The following is a 17,016-nucleotide window of genomic DNA, read 5'->3' as shown; positions in this document are numbered from 1 at the left end:
GGTTTCCTCTGTGCATACTCTCCCTTTTGTTTTCATCCTCGATGAGGCTCAAAATGCCCAGCAGCTGCATGAACGAATCCAGTCGTCGAGTATGGATGCCAAGCTGGAAGCCTTGAAGGACTTAGCCAGCCTTTCCCGGGATGTCACGTTTGCCCAGGAGTTCATAAATCTCGATGGCGTCTCTCTCCTCACGCAGATGGTTGAAAGCGGCACCGAGTAAGCACCTTTTACTCAGACTTTGAGGCTGTCCTGTTCTTTCCAGTATTCTGGGTTATTTGTTCCTTTCCTTGTACTTGCAGTTTCTAGTTTTAAAGACCAGAGATTGGGGCGCCTGGGTGGCTCAGATGGTTAAGCGTCTGCCTTCGGCTCAGGTCATGATCCCAGCGTCCTGGGATCGAGTCCCACATCGGGCTCCCTGCTCAGCGGGGAGCCTGTTTCTCCCTCTCCCTCTGCCTCTCTCCCTGCTCATGCTCTCTCTCTCTATCTCTGTGTCCCAAATGAATAAATAAAATCTTAAAAAAATAAAAAATAAAAAATAAAGACCAGAGATTGACTGCTACCCCCACCCCACAAAATCCTTATGTTTCGAAGTCTTAGACAAGCTCAAAATAACATCTCTGAAGTAATTTTTAAAAGATTATCATTTGAGGGGCGCCTGGGTGGCTCAGTCGGTTAAGCATCCGACTCCTGATCTCAGCTCAGGTCTTGATCTCGGGGTCGTGGATTCAAGCCCCACGCCGGGCTCTGTGCTGGGCATGGAGCTTACTTAAAAAAGTTCTCATTTAAATGATGAAGTGTATATCCTTAATTATTTAAAATTAAATACAATAAATATTTGTTAAGTACTGTGTATAAAGAGTGGAAGTCGGTAGAATTTAAGAAGATGTGAGCCTTGCCATTAAAAAAACATATGGTGGCAGAATTCAACTGAGGTGTAATTCCTTCTGAGAGCGGGGGAGTCCAGAGGTTGGACCAGTTACAGCTCACGGAACTTGACAGAGGAGGTGTCCGTGAATGGGCCTGGAAGGAGTTTGAGTTCCGTCACAATCAGGAGAGGGATGGGCATTTCTCCTTGGGGAGCTCCCCTTCTCAGGGAAGGCTTTGATTCTGTGGTGTGATTGGGGAGTATAAGGAACAGGATGGGGTAGCTCTTACATGTGTGGACAGATAACTCCCCTGACCACCGAACGCCAGGGTAGGGTCCACATGTAGCTGCTCATTCCCGTATGGTCAGGTGCTACTGGCATTCACTATTAGAGCATGTAAATTAGAGCGTGTGAAGATGCCATGGCAGTTAATTGCATATTAATATGCTAAATCAGTGATGTGCAAAGTTGGTATAGATATTTATGGGGAAAGAGTTAAATGTCACTGAGAATTGATGTTTAAGCCTGGGCCATTTAGATGTCTCTTCGGTACCTGGTGATGCAAAGAATGAACCGTTGACTGTGCATGTTGCAGACCCATCTTGACCCTCTCCCTTCCTTCATTCTTTTGTTCCTTCGTTCCTTCCTTCCATCTCCTACACGTGGCCTCTGCAGGTGGCACTTGTGACAAATTCTTTTTTTTTTTTTTATCGGCAAGCAGGCTTGGGTGATTTGGAAAGGGTCGATTGTAGACAGGTATCGTTTATTTTTTTAATGAGGGCTAATTAAATTTTTAGTGAACATCAACTTGGAGCAGAGCAGGGAAACTCAAATTCTGGGTGTTACGGGAATCCCGGTGTGCCTTCTATAAATTGGAGATGGAGTTTGCAACAGCTCAAGGGAAGCTGAATAAATTTTTGGATCTCAGGGGCTTGACCAAGGAAAAGGAGAAAACGTTTTACCTGTGTTGGAGGCTCTAGGCTGAGGTCTAGTGTGGAGTGTATCTGATCCCTCATTCTTTGGTACAAATGAGCAGGGGAGTGGGAGTTGTGATTATAAACACCTACACTGGTCACTGTGGATGACTTCACGTGGTTGCCGCATACGGAAGGTCCTTTTTCATGCCCATCACTGATTCTGGTGGGACAGTGAGCCCTGGGGGGTTCAGCCTCAGTCACATTTACAGCGTGTTAAATGAAAATGTAAAAATGCCCCCACAATTATTATCTGAGTCCCAGCCATTGATGTATCAAAAGCAATCAATGTACTAGAACTGGTCGTAATGTAGCCTGCTAATACTCGGTGCTTCTGCCATGGGTACCTAAGTATCCAGGGGCTTACACATTTGAACATTCAGAATGATACTGTGTTAATGCTTCCAAATTTAGCAGAATTGCAATCATAATTGCAATTACAGTGTGAAATACACTGAGAGCAGGGATCCATGTGATTTGTACCCTGAATAGAGATCTGGGGCTGAGCTCTGGGACCTCCAAGGCTGGCAGTTATATATTTTGACAATGAGGAAAAATACATGTTAGGAGCTTCAGTTTTGTTTTTTTGTTTTGTTTTGTTTCCATTATATTTGTTTGCTAGGGCTGCCATAACAAAATATCACAGACTGGGTAGCTTAAACAACAGAAATTTATTGTCTCATAGTTTCGGGGGCTGGAAGTCCAAGATCCAGGTGTTGGCAGCATTGGTTTCTTCTGTGGTCTCCTCGGTTTGCAGATGGCTGCCTTCCGGCTCTGCCCTCATGTGGTCTTTCCTCCACTCATTCCTCACGTCTCTCTGAGGGTCCACATTTCCTTTTCTTATAAAGACACCAGTCAGATTGGATTAGGAGACACCCCTCACAGCCTTATTTTAACTTCATCCCCTCTTTAAAGGCTCTGTCTCTAACTACCATCCCATTCTGAGGGACTGGGGGTCTGAGACTCAACATAGGAATTCTAAGGGGACACAGTTTAGCCTGAACCCTCCTCAAAGGGACACTGCCCTTTCTGCTTGAGAAGAAAGAGTGAACACTGATGCTATGTATTTGTCTTGTCAACATTATTACTTATTATCTGTGTCATTGCCTTGCTCTGTAACTCATCTCGACCTGTAGAAGGGCCCCAAAGAACCACTACTCCCCAGACTGAGGACTGGGGAGGCATGTCTGAATTCTTTCTCCATGTTGCACATGGATAACCAGAGAGGACGTTGACACCGCATGTGCTTTATGTGAACTGCGGTCATTGAATTCCTTTCTTTGAAAAGCGTGTTATAGTTACTAGTATTTTAACGATTTGTAATCCGTAAGCCATGTTGATTTGTTCCATGCAGCCAGGTTTCAGACAGACAAACAGCTCAAGGCCAGATCTTGGGTGAGTTTCCGGTTTGCATTTATCTCTTATGCTTTCCTGTTGCCCTCTGTTACGGGAAGGAATGGTGTCTCTCTGGCTCATGTTTGGTGTCCTCCTTACTGTCTCGCATCAGTTCAAAGTCATGCTACTTTTGGGGATGGAGGAAGGAGGCGCTGGAGCCATGCAGCCTCCTGCCTCTTCTGCTGGGTTCCGCAGCTCATGTCAAGCTGCTCATTTGATGCCCAGCTATTTTTCAGATCTTTTGCTCAGATTAAAAAGATGAGAGAAAGACATTTTTCTTATAAGGAAACCTGGCTTCTCAATTAAACTTAAAGCAAGACTTTAATTAATTAACAGGAAACTTTGGGAATAGAAACTGTACAAATTAAATAGATCCTGCAATTTGGAATGCAGCTAGTCATGACTCCTGGGCAGATTTCCAGCTGGGGAAGGCAGAGGTTGCCTAAGCAGGACCTGTGGAAATTTTTAGGAAACACTGAAGAAATGCAGCTGGAATTTTTCCCCTTACTTGGAGCCATAATGAGATTCAGAGATTACTCACCTGCTTGTCATTACTCAAGGTCTCTCATTCCAGTTGGTCCCAGGAGGGGCCGTGGGGCAAAATGGGCAACATAGGAGCAATGAGAGTGTCACTTTGGCAGAGCACAATGTTTCAAACCTGAATTGAATTTTTCCATCCTTGTGGAATTTTGAAATTCCATTCCTAGTTTAAGCTTGAAACATGTGTGGAAGGAAGTGAAGCTGTGGGGAAACGTGTTGGCTCAACCTGAGCAAGGCAATGGTGTCAGGTAAGGAAAGTCAAGGAATGGACAGTGCTTTTTTAAAAGCAGGTATTAAGAGTCTTCTCAAGGGGTTAATATCCAAAACATATAAAGAGCTCATACAGTTCAATAACAAAAAACAGCCCAGATAAAAGATGGGCAGAACATCTGAATAGACATTTTTCCAGAGGATACATACAGATGACCAACAGGTACTTGAAAGATGCTCAATGTAACTCATCATCAGGGAAATGCAAACCAAAACAACAATGAGATGTTCACTTACAACTGGATGTAAGTCATCCTTCAGGATGACTACTGAAGACAAGAAATAACGAATGTTGGAGAACATGTGGAGAAAGTGAGCCCTTGTGCACGGTTGGTGGGAATGTAAATTGGTGCAGCCATTCTGGAAAACAGTGTGGAGGTTCCTCAAAACATTAAAATTAAAACTACCATATGATCCAATTCAGCGACTGGGTGTCTATCTGAAAAATAATGGAAACATTAATTTGAAAAGATACACACATTCCTGTGTTCATGGCAGCATTACTTACAATAGCCAAGATATGGAAACAACCTAAATGTCTACTGATCACTGATGGATGAATGGATAAAGAAGATGAGAAATATAGATATAATGGAATACTACTCAGCCATTTGTGACCACATGGATGGACCTAGAGGGTATTATACTAAGTAATATAAGTCAGAGAAAGGCAAGCACCACATGATTTCACTTACACAGGGACTCTAAAAAACAAAACAAAAACCAAACCCAGAGTTATCATTACAGAGGGAACAGGTTGATGGTTGCTAGAGAGGAGAGGGCTTGGAGGGTCAGCAAAATGTGTGGAGGAGATCAAGAAGCACAAATGTTCAAGTACAAAATAGATAAGTCACCGTGATGGGCGAAGTAGGCAATAATATTGTATCAACTTTGTATGGTGACAGATGGTAAGTAGACACCGCGGTGATCGTGTCACAATGTATACAAATGTGGAATCACTATGCTGTACACCTGAAACTCACATAATATTGTATGCCAGTTACATCTCAATAAACAAAAAAGGTCTCTCCGAAATGAGGTATTTTATTTTAATTGAAAGAAAAAAAATCATACCTGCCACCCTAAGTCCAGTGTAGTGAATAATGAATAACACTGCCTCTCTTGGGCTTTCAATAAAACATCCTTGTTCTTTGTCTATGCCTACGCACCCAGTCAAGTGGACAGTTTATCCTGTGTCCTTCCAGTGCTAAACAGAAGAACAGGGGGAACATTTCCAAGAACGAAAGGGCAGGATTCTTACAGTTTCCTTCCCACTTGGCTATGTGACAGGAAAATTATGCTGTTGGAGTATGAGTAAGCTGTAGCACCACCCTGGTCAGAAAAGTCAAGAGAGAAGAAAAGTTAAATTCATGTATTTACAAAAAAACTCAAGACAGTCTTTCGAATTAGCTTTCTCTCCTGAACAAAAAAATTATGTTATTTAAAAAATAAATATAAGTAAACAGGGAAGGAGAAATAAGAATCATTTGTAATCTGCCTTCCTAGAGATATTTTTAACATCATTGGTGTATATCCTTTTTGTATTTCTTGTATTTGCTTTTTCTTTTTTAAGATTTTATTTATTTATTTGAGAGGAGAAAGCGAGAGATTACAGAGGGAGAGGGAGAAGCAGACTTGCCGCTGACTGAGTGGAGAGCCTGATGTGGGGCTCGATTCCAGGACCCTGAGATCTTGACCTGAGCGGAAGGCAGCTGGTTAACTGACTGAGCCACCCAGGCGCCCCCTTTTTGTATTTCTTTTAGATATACACACACACATGCATAGGCTTTACAAAAGGAGAGTTACAATGTTCACACTCTTTGTAGCCTGCTTTTTATACCTAATAATATTTCCATGTAATTAATATTACTTCCGTCATCCTTTTTTTTGTTTGTATATTATTTCATTTTAAAAACTTTGTTGAGGTATAGTTGAGGGACAGTGTGACAATTTGAAGGACGTGCACAGTAAGGTTAACCATTCTATTGTTGTTGGACATTTCCATTGTCTTGGGGTCTTTTTCACATTCTCTAATCAGTTTTTCTTCTAGTAAAATCTTTGTGAATATTTAAATTATTTTGTTGGAATACAGTTCCTGATTCAGAGTATATACACATTTTAAAGCTGTTTTAAAAATAAGAACAGCCCTGTAGCTCACTGAAATCGCCTCATTTATATACTTTACCACTTGTGGAGGAATCTGTCCATTTCTAACACCTCGGCCAGTACTGGGCTGGTGGTCCCTCAGGGATTCTAGCTTTCCTAAGAAAAATAGCAGTGAGATAGTTGAAGGGGTTCTCACTAATCCGGGGAATTTACAAGTGCTTTTTATTTTTTTTGGTTGAAGTCATCTCTCCAAAGTTTGGCGGTATTAGGAACAGTGGAGAGAGTCCCAGAGTTTATTTGAGAGATATGTAAAAAGCTCTCAAGTAATTGTCTTAAAAACAATGTTAATTGTATAAATTATTAGTCCTCTCTCCATTTGGTCATACATATGGACACAGATGAGGACTTTTGTGCATATGTGTAGCTGTGTGTGTTTGTGTTCATAAAAATTGTTGTCATCATTCATTAACACACAGACAGTTTCATATGAAACTTTCATTATTCGAATCATTTTCTCCGGGCCAGAATCAGAGCTATAGCCATTCCTTAGGAGATGTGAAAATTGATGTATGACTTGAATTAAGCACCTGAATGATGTCTTGGCTTTGATGTTGCCTAGCACCCACAGTTGACAATGGGTTTGCAGATTTTATTCATTTAGTAAAGTGTGTATTACTTGAATGCTGAGTATTTCTGACATGATGTAGGCACACGGGAGGAGGTGTGTGGATATGACAGTTTCAGACTCTGTGTGACCTTTTTTGAACTTCTGTCTTCACACAAAAGAGGATTTTGTTTTTTTGAAGGTAACTTTGTTAACCTCCACGGCTGTGGATTATCAGCTCTAACTTAATGTTCTTGTTTCTAAGAATTTGGTATCTCTCATAAACCTTGGCTGTTCTGGAAGGTCCAAGCCAGGCCAAGTTGATGAGCGACTTGCTGTCTAGCAGCTAAGTACAGGTTACACAGTGCATGTCCTGCACTTCACCTTGGACAGTGGCCATAGGGAGGAGCAAGCAGCTCCCTGGACCAAAAAGAAGCTGCTCTGTATGGTCGGCGGGCCCCAGCTGTGAAGGCTGCTGGGTCTCCCCAGATCCATCTGCCTGATTTCTTGGATTCTGCACTCAGCCAAGCTCAGGGAGTTCCAACTGGAACAGCCCTTCTAGGGCCAGGCCAGAAATTTGCATCACAAACACCGAAGAGGTCGATCCTCTTGGGCTTTGTCAGCGGTTATGTGGCAGAAAATTCCTTACACTGGATCTTCCCCCTTGCCATTGCTCCTTTGCTTTGTCTCTGGGTCTTTGTCCATCTGGGCAGCCATACCCCAGCAGACTCTAAGTCAAGGGTGGGTGATAGTCCAGTGAGGCCAAAGAAAAGACCCCAAGACAGCAGTTGAGACACAGGTTTATTGGGGAAACTTATAAACAAGGAGTCCAGAAACAGTGAACAAAACATCCACTACCGGGATCTTCATGCAGCAAGCTTCAGCAGCACAGCAACTTAGCCTGGCAACTATCTTCGGCCTCTTCTTTCTTGCATGGCAGCGTTCCAAGGAGATCAAGCCCTGCCATCTGGACACCCTTTGGTACAAAGGAGACGCTCCGGGTTGGGCAACCCCGGGAGCCCCTGACCCTGAAGGCTGGACAACACATATCTTCTGCACATTCTGCTTGATGGGAATATAGAGGGAGGTGGGATCTGTACGTTCTCAAGATAGTGATTAACAGGGGCATTCAGGGTGTGCATGCACAAATTAATGCGGCGTCACCCTGGAAATGAAAATGGAAATGAGACGAGGTCACACAGCCTGTTTAGAGAAGAGATTATCTTCTGCCTAGGGGACAGAATGCCGTACCTTGGGCTCTGGTGAGAGGCTTCTGGTCACCCTGAAACATCAGCCTTTCTAGAACCATTTGTTCCTGGTCAGGTTTCTTTTAAAAGTGGGTATATGGAGAGAGAGAGAGAGAGAGAAAGAGGGAAGGAGAGAGCGAGAGAGGGAGAGAGGGAACCTCAGTTAGGAAAAGAGACATCATAACAAAAAGTTCCTCTTTGTTTATTTTTAATCTGAACCCAAAGTTGAGAGGGAGCTGAGAAGAAGCACTGGTCAGGGAGAACGTTCCAAGGCCAGAGTCTGCTACAGCAAGTGGAACACATATAAAAACCTGAAGGTGTTCGGGCACCAGGCCAGAAAGCGATTTTGAAAAGTTGCAGTGATAGCTTTATATCACACACACATACACACCTCACATACACATTTATTTTGAACCGGTTCTGTTAAACAATGAGCTGAAGCATATTAAAATTTTAAGAATTTATTTAAGCAAAACCCAATTAGAAGCAGTCAGTGCCAAACTGGAAGTGTTTAGGAGCGCTGCACCTGCAGGAGCCAGGGGAAAGACTTCTATAGAGAAGGGGAGGAAGCAAAGCAAAGCAATTATTTGAATGGCTGCAGCTTAGAGCCTAGCTGGATGTTGGTGATATGTCATCCATAAATATGGATGTTTGGGGTTTTTTGTTTTGTTTTTTTGGTAACCTTGCAGCATTTACAGGCTTAGATTTTGGTTTGCTTATATAGGCCTCTGGCCCTAAGGCCACCTCAGGTAATGGCCTCCTTGTTTAATTAACTGAACAGTTCTCTACTTACTGGAGGAGTTGCAAGATCAAGTTTCACACTTGTCTCTGTTGTGTCCAGATAGCACCTTTGCACCAGTTGTCCTGTCTTTTCCTAATCTTGTTCTATATGGAATTATTCCCTAGGGGTTCCTCTTCTTTCCTGATTTTGGCACTTTTTAAGAAGATAAGTCAGCCACTTTTAGAATACCCTCCAGTTTGGGTTTGTTAAAAGGTAATTCGTTACAGGTGATTTTTAGGAAGAGATAAAAGCATGGCCCTCATACAGATACAAAACTGAACATGTGTTAAAACAGTTTTACTCCTGTGATATGAGGGAACGAGGCAGATGTTTTAACGGTTTCAAAGGAAAAGTCAAAAGGGCACCAATTTATATGGAGCAAAGGGATGTTGAAATGAATCGCAAATGGAAGCAAAACTGGATTTTTATCTGCAAGGAGGAAGTCCATTAAAACACTACAAGATGGGACAGAATGTACATATTCACCAGTTACCTACAACTTAGAGACAACCGGGCTGGCATCTGATAACTCAGAATAGTACGCCCAGTTTCCCATTGGAACAGTTGTTTTTTTTTTTTTCCCCTACAGGTTTATCCTGTATTGTTTTCTTGTGGTAAACCTATATTTATATACGTCTTTGGCTGGAATATTACTGATGCTTATGGTTTTCTTCATTGCATCCTGTGGATGACACACGATGTCCGTGTGTCTTATTACTGGTGTTCGCTTTGACCACTTAAGAGAGCGCCTTCCAGGTGTTTCTGCCATAACATGTTTACCCCACTTTGTAATTTATAAGTAATTTTGGAGTAGTTACAGGACGGAGGACAGAAAACAGTACAGATCAGGTTTGTGTGTTTCCCCCGAGAGATTGGGCTCTGCAACAGTACCAGCATATGCCACTCTTTGAAACAACGGGGACTCATTCAGTTCTGTTTAATTCAGTAAGCTGTGATCTGTCACTGTTACTTCTTTTGGTGTTTGGTCTGTCCCAGATTTGGCTGTGGAAGCTTCAAGCAGCCTTCTGTGCCCTTCTGACCTGTCTCCCCTTACTCTTTGAGCATTTCGTTCCTTTCTGGCTCCGTGAGCTGTTCCGGGCTTATCTAGAGCTTTCCTCGCTGCAGTCCTGGCGGGAGTCGTTTCTACAAGGAGCCCAGTTCCTTTTAGTGGACAGTGGTGTTCGGCCCTTGCGAGAGGGCCCAACCTCTGCTCAGGTCTGCCTCCCTGTGGTTGGTCGGTCACCTACTACTTTCACCCTGCCCAGTGGCTTTTTGAAGGAGGGAGGGAAGGAAGGTTGTATTTCCCCCCCCCCCCCAAAGGCAGGTAAAGGAGGGGGATGGGAGGAGGAAGAAGAAGATGGCTATATACATTTTTATCCTCCCTCCCCCAACACCCTTTCCCACCTGCCCTGACTTACCAGAGACAAGATCTGATCTCCTTGTGGTCAGTTAGGTTTCTGAAGTGGTTACATTTTATGTGGATGAAAATGAAACTTCACTTCATCTGAAGAGCTGAACCATTCATCTACTACTTATTGAGTATCTACTCTGCCTACGCCTGACATTAGAGTACTCAGTCACCGGGCAAAGCCCCTGCCTTCAGGAAGCTGGAAGGACAGTGAGGTGTCCTACCTAAGTCATACTACAGCTAATATTTCTCTCAGCGAGTGCGGGTGTGAGTGCCACCCTCAGTCTGGTCAAGGAAGGGAAATCAGAGGTCAGGAAGGCTTCCCAGAGGAGCCTAGAATCTGGGGAGTTTGGAGTAGAACTTAGCTAGTTGGACAAGCTGGTTAGAGCGGAAGGGTATTCAAAACAGAGGGAAGAACATACTTAATGCCAGAGAAATTTGGCAGACTGGAGGGATGGGAAGTGGTTTGATGGGATGAACATCACTTGTTTCCTTATCTTCTTGGCCGCAGTTTTTTAAGAAACATGGTTGTCCTTTCTTGCAGATGAGATTTGTCCTTTTTTTTTTTCAGGCTGCCATCACAGAGTTCCATCTGTTGTCCAGGACTATTGCAGTATCTTGTGATGTCTTCCCTGCAAAGAGGCAATCTTTTCTCAAGAAAGGGCAAAGTAGAATTAGTGAGAATTTTCCCAAAGAAAGATAATCAATTATTTATTCACTGTTGAGATTATACTTAAGAACTGGTCTAGTGTCTTTTTTTTTTTTTTTTTCATTAAAAATATGCCCAGTCTTATATCTAGGGATTTTCTCCCCATTGAACATATGCCCACTCTGATCCAAATGGAGTGTGCTGGTTGCCTTTACTCTTAAGTAAATGCAATGGTTTGGTTACAGTGGTTTAAACCCTGTCTTTTGATTGTTTCTTATCAGTGGGGAACACCAGTTTATTACTTTGAATAATGTTTTGAAATGAATAAAGTCCTTTACATCATGGCAGTTAAATCTCCCCTATATCTAATCCTGAGCTTTCTTCAAGATATGTTCTTTGTGTAAAAATTACTGCTTTCAAACAAGCTCCTCATATGGTTTTTTTCAAATTTTGCAGACGATACCAGAAATTGCAGAAGATCATGAAGCCTTGGTAAGAATTTATGATCAATTAATATAGATGATGTAACACTTCCTTCTTCTCTGCATAATTAAACCCTGTCCTCTGACTTACTGTGTAACTATGCATCTAGATATTTTGAGTAAGTGGTTTTCTTTGCTTGTTTGATGTTCTTATTAATTGGTTCTTCAAAAATTTATTCCTCCCCTTTTTTTTGCTTGGTGGTAGAAAAGATATTTTATGTTTGTAGCCACAAAATAATTACATCAGAATTACTATCCTTCTCCTGGAACAAGGCTAGGCATAATTTTATATATTACTTTAAACAAAACTTTTTTTTTGTGGCCTATGTGATGTTCAAAGTTAAAAGTCTTTGATTTTATTCAATGGCTCAGTATGAAAAAGATGCACATTAAAAAAAACATTCAGGATTGAAGTATGGTATGAAAATTATTTACTCGGAGTCTTAGAAAGTGTTCAGTCACCTATCAAGTGAATTGCATGATAATTGTGTCTGGAGATCTCAGAACTTCTTCCTCAGAGTTTTTCCTCCTCAGTGCCTTTCTTATCCACTGAACCAGGTGAGTCCAAATAGGGTCTAACAAACTCTACAGTAGGCGGAACAAATTTCCATTTTGCCAAGTTGTTAAGCAGATAATTTCAATTTGAGAAGCAAGACTGAACAGCATCTGAAAATGTGCACCTTATTTTTTCAGTCCTCAGAGAAAATTCCAGTTGCCTTCAGTGTATAATACTGGTTTTAGTCATTCATCTTCCCCTACCCTTCTCACATAGAAAAAAAGTTTATACTCCTTAGTTATTAAATCCTGATAAAGTAAAAAGCACTATTGAGTTTTGAGGGTAGAATTTTTTAAATGTTCTTTCGATATATATATTTAATATAATAGACACACTTAATGGTAATGGCAGCAGAAGCCCTCTTTTATGAGAGTTTGTTCTGGGCGCTGTCTCAATGTTTACACTCATTACTTTTAATTCACACTGGTGAATTAAAAATTACTGCACAAGATCAGTATAATGAGTATTATTTCTTTGATACAGAAGTTAAAATCAGGTGGTGGAGCTGGGACTCAAACTGAGTTTTTCTCTAACAACCTCATATGATTTGCTGATGTCGAGGAGTTTGGGGGCTCTGAAGCCAAAATAATTTCTTAAAATTTATCTGCCAATAGTTTTAATCTTTTGGTATGTAGGGATGCTGCAACTGTGACTACATGTGAACCATGATTTTCATTTATCAGACATAGACAAAATCAGTGTTCAGGGCCTTCATTCTGATAATGGTAGACTATCTTATTTAGACTAATACAGATAACAATTACAAAACCGGACAAAGTAATGTAAACAAAAACAGCAAAAACAACTGCTTGAAGGAACTGGAGAGCAACCCAAAGTAGAAAGAGGGAGGTCAATCCTCAGAAGAACAAATGGGCCTCAGATGAGATTTGTGTGTTCGTAGCTTTTGCCTGAAGATACCTGCTCATCCAGTTAGCATGGGGTGGCTGAAAGCCTTAGTCTTGGTAAGTTGCTAAGAAGATATAGTTTGGGACTGACAGAGCAACTACCTTGTGGGGTGGGGGGGGGACTCCATGAAAGAAGGGAAGCTCAGAGGATGAGACCCTGTATCTACATATCTATTTATAACCACCTATAAAATCAGCCCAAATCAGTAGTGTGAATGTACATGTGTGTGAGTGTGTATGTGTATGTGTATGAGAACCCCAAAGGGCCTGGTAAAAATAGCAACTGGAATTGGAAAGAATTGAGGAGAGATTTAAATTGCCACTCACTACAGAATTTGGAGTTTGATTCTAGCTAGGTTTTTTTCTGCTTTAACAAAACACTCTTCAGAAGAACAAAACTGGATGTTGAGACTTGGGAGTCTTTTATTCCCAATGTTCAGAATACAATAAAAAAAATTCTTAAGAAAAAAAATAAAGCAAGTAGTAGAAGCTGAGCCTGAGATGACCCAGGTGTTGGAATTAGCAAATGAAGATTTTAAAGAATGTTTATAAATATATTAGAAGAAGAAAGTATTAGTATACTGCGTGCACAGTTGAGAAGTCTTAGCAGAGAAATGGAAACCATAAAAAATAGCCAATTGAAAATTATAAAACTGAAAAGTATAATATTTAAAATGAAAAATTCACTGTATGGGAGTTGAAGATGTCAGAAGAGATAGTAACCTTGAAGATGTATCAGTACAAATTGCTCATTCCAAAGAATGGATGAAATTAATAGTGAGTAATTGATGTGTGAGATGGTAACATTTAATTGGGGTCTCAGAAAGAGAGGAAAGAGAGAATGAGGCAGAAAAATATTTAAGGAAATAATGCCAGTTTCCAAAATTTGTTGAAAAACATAAATTTATAGAGCTAAGAATTTCAGTGATCCTAAGTGGGATAAATAGAAAGAAAGCTATTATCTGGAAACATTGTAGTCAAACTTCCGAAATTTAAGGATTTATTTATTTATTCATTCATTCAGAGAGATTGAGCATGAGCTGGGGGGGCGGGGGGCGAGGGGGAAGAGAAGGGCAGAGGGAGAGAGAAAATCCCAAGCAGACACTCTGTTGAGTGTGGAACCAGACACTGGGCTCAAGCCTACAACCCTGAGATCATGACCTGAGCCCAAACCAAGAGTTGGACCCTTAACCGACTGAGCCACCCAGTTGCCCCCAATGCAATATGATTTTTTATTTTTTAATTTTTTTTTAAAGATTTATTTATTTGACAGAGAGAGACACAGCAAGAGAGGAAACACAAGCAGGGGGAGTGGGAGAGGGAGAAGCAGGCTTCCCGCCGAGCAGGGAGCCCAATGCGGGGCTCGATCCCAGGACCCTGGGATCATGACCTGAGCCGAAGGCAGACGCTTAACTGACTGAGCCACCCAGGCGCCCCACAATATGATTTTTTAAAAAAGAAATTGCAACCAGTCCTAAGATGTAAGGGAAATGTATAGGACCTAGAATAGCCTAAACAGTCTTGAAAAAGCAACAAAGATGAACGAAGTTGGAGGATTTCATTAACTGACTTCAAACTTACTCTAAAGTCATAAACACAGTGTGATATTGGTATAAGGGGATAGACAGATCAAAGGAATAGAATAGAGTCCAGAACTGATTCGCAGTTAAATTTTTAAGGAGCCGAAAGGACGTTTGCACACATAAGTCATGCTATGAATCTGAAGGCCAAGGGAATGTCTAAAGGGTGGTTTAGAAATGTATAATCTTTTATGTATATAATTTTTACCCCATACAACAGATAACATTTGGAAAAATTCAAAGGGCAGGGCAGAACTATATTCATTAACTTTAGGAATTAAGGATATATTGAGTATGATTTACTGATAACTATAAAAGTGGCCTTTCCTTGCATCTTTCTCCCCTTCTGCCCTGGGCATGGCACCCAGTCGAAACATTTGGAAGCACTGCTCTTTTATAAATTTATCAGCTTATATTTGAAATGCTTTTGAGATTGGCTGAATTTAGTTGGAAGGAAGATGGTCTCTACTGAGTTGATGAGAAACATTTATTTGAATCATTCCAGCACACATGGCATGTTGGCTGTGACAGGGCTCTCAACCAGAATGTAAAGTTTGCAGTCGGCTTAATTTGTGGCAGTCAGTACTGCGAAATCTTTAGCTTAGCACTTTATAAAAAAACAAATAAAGCAAACAAATAAAAGTGCTCCCGCGTGTGCCATGTGGTTGCTTTATACTAGTAACCCGTTTAGCCTTGATCCTGTGCACATGGCATTGACTTCAGAAAGAGAGCCTTGGATCCTGCCTTTGTCTCTGGAGCCTCAGTCTCTCCTCTAGGAGTGAGAGTAAACATCTATGTCGGGGTTCGATAAGGGCTTTTATAGCTGCATCATTTGAAATTAGATGATTGAGTCCCTTGACTTGGAACATAGTAAGATTTTAGCATGGCCATCTTCTCTTTGCAGTTGAGGGTTTGAGGTTGAGTTTAAAAAAAAAATTCCTCTTGTGGAAACCTAGTATGCCATCTAGCAACCAGTCACAGTGACTTATATTTATCTTATATATGCACTATATATATATAAGGCATATATGTGCATGTGTATATTTTTATAATATAATAGATAATGTAACACATATATGTTTAATAACATCTTTGTTATATATAATATAAAATAGAATTATGTGGTCTAATAACATGCGATATATTTTAAAATATGTATATAAATAAAATGTTATTACATAATATTTCTATAAAATATGAATATAAATAATACAACATTTATATAAAATGTTATTAGATGGACCAAGGGAGCGATCCCTGCTCTGGGCACCTTGGTGTGTGATGTGGAAGAAGCTTCTCTCACTTACCCATCAGTCACATTCATAGATGACCGCAAAGCACGGAAAGGCCTACCTGCAGTTGCAGAAATGGTGCTCCATCTCTGTCGCAACCATGGAGATGGAAATCCTGGCCCCAGAAGCAAAGCTTGGAGATTTGGAAACCAAATGATACTTTCTCTTTCTCTCCATCTTCCCTCCCAAGTCCTTGCAGTCTGTCTTTGGAGTCCAGTGGGCAGAGTTCTAGAGCATTTGAGGAAGCGGGACAATCCCTAGGGGTTACTAACGCCACTTGGATTATGGGCCTCTCAAGTGGGGAACAGAGTCATTTTGCCTTCGGATAATTAGAGAGCATAAATATAACTTATTTTTTTGCGGGGGGGTGGTGCCTGGGTGGCTCAGTCGGTTAAGCATCTTCCTTCGGCTCAAGTCATGATCCCAGGGTCCTGGGACTGAGCCCTGCAGTGGGCTCCCTGCTCGGCGGGGAGTCTGCTTCTCCCTCTGTCCCTCCCTCACCCCCACTCGTGCGCTTGCTCTCTCTCTCTCTTTCTCAAAAATAAATAAAGTCCTAAAAAAAAATAAATATAACTTATTTTTTGTTTCTAAAGCAGTAAAGGAAGACTAGCACCATCTCTGTTCTCAGTCTCCACTAGCTCCCGGGGGTATAAAGAAGAGTTTGATGGCAGTAGCGTGTGCTTTTCTTTGTCACTGTCTGTTTCATGCTTGTACTGTGAGTGACAACATGAGGCCGTGTTTGTGCTGAATGGAGCTGTGGGTGCCGATCTCCAATGTCATTTACGTGGCAGTCTTTTAGCGGTTAAGGTCTTTTAACTTGCCAGGTGTAAGCAAATGGCAATGATTAGTTACCATATGCTTGTTTTCCCCCTTCTTTAGCTAAAAGGAAAATAAATTAGCTAATAGTGGTTATTACTAATGCTATAATAAAATAATACATTAGCTAATTTGTTTACTATGAATACTATACATTATCATGTAATAACATTCTCACAGTAATACTCATGCCAACATACTTTATTAATAAATCTTACTAATTGCTTTTATACCTGGCTCTCTTATTTTCCTGAGGCAGTTTCCCTTTTTTTGTTTGTTTGTTTGTTTTATTTTTCCCCCACAATCTGACGTCTGGATTTTCTTGTGATTCATTGTAGAGAGTCGTTCCTGGATTTTTTTTTTTTTAACCTTTCTTGCTACTCTTTTTAGCCCATTTTTCATCTTTCTACTCTTCATATATTCTCCTTGAAGTAAGTTTGGGTTTTCTGGTATGGAATTTATTTTGGGGAGCATGCCACCTAGGGAGCCCCTGTGAGATGGGTATTGCTAGTCTGTGACTCAGAGAAGCCTTTAAAAAAAGTATT

General features: G+C 41.1%; 1 protein-coding gene across 10 annotated transcripts in view; it reads left to right on the top strand.

The window, feature by feature from the left end:
- Window positions 1-17,016, top strand: part of ELMO1 (engulfment and cell motility 1) — a 540,114-nt gene that overhangs the window by 184,521 nt on the left and 338,577 nt on the right. For all 10 annotated transcript variants that reach the window (XM_035020922.1, XM_035020919.1, XM_035020915.1 and 7 more), the window contains 2 exons: window positions 47-216; window positions 11,297-11,332. In XM_035020922.1, the coding sequence (XP_034876813.1) occupies window positions 47-216; window positions 11,297-11,332 (206 nt within the window). The remainder of the gene's footprint in view (window positions 1-46; window positions 217-11,296; window positions 11,333-17,016) is intronic.

Source organism: Mirounga leonina, unplaced genomic scaffold (assembly GCF_011800145.1).
Source record: "Mirounga leonina isolate KUSES-001 unplaced genomic scaffold, KU_Mleo_1.0 Mir_174, whole genome shotgun sequence".
NCBI lineage: Eukaryota > Metazoa > Chordata > Mammalia > Carnivora > Phocidae > Mirounga > Mirounga leonina.
This window is presented reverse-complemented; position numbering and strand designations above follow the sequence as displayed.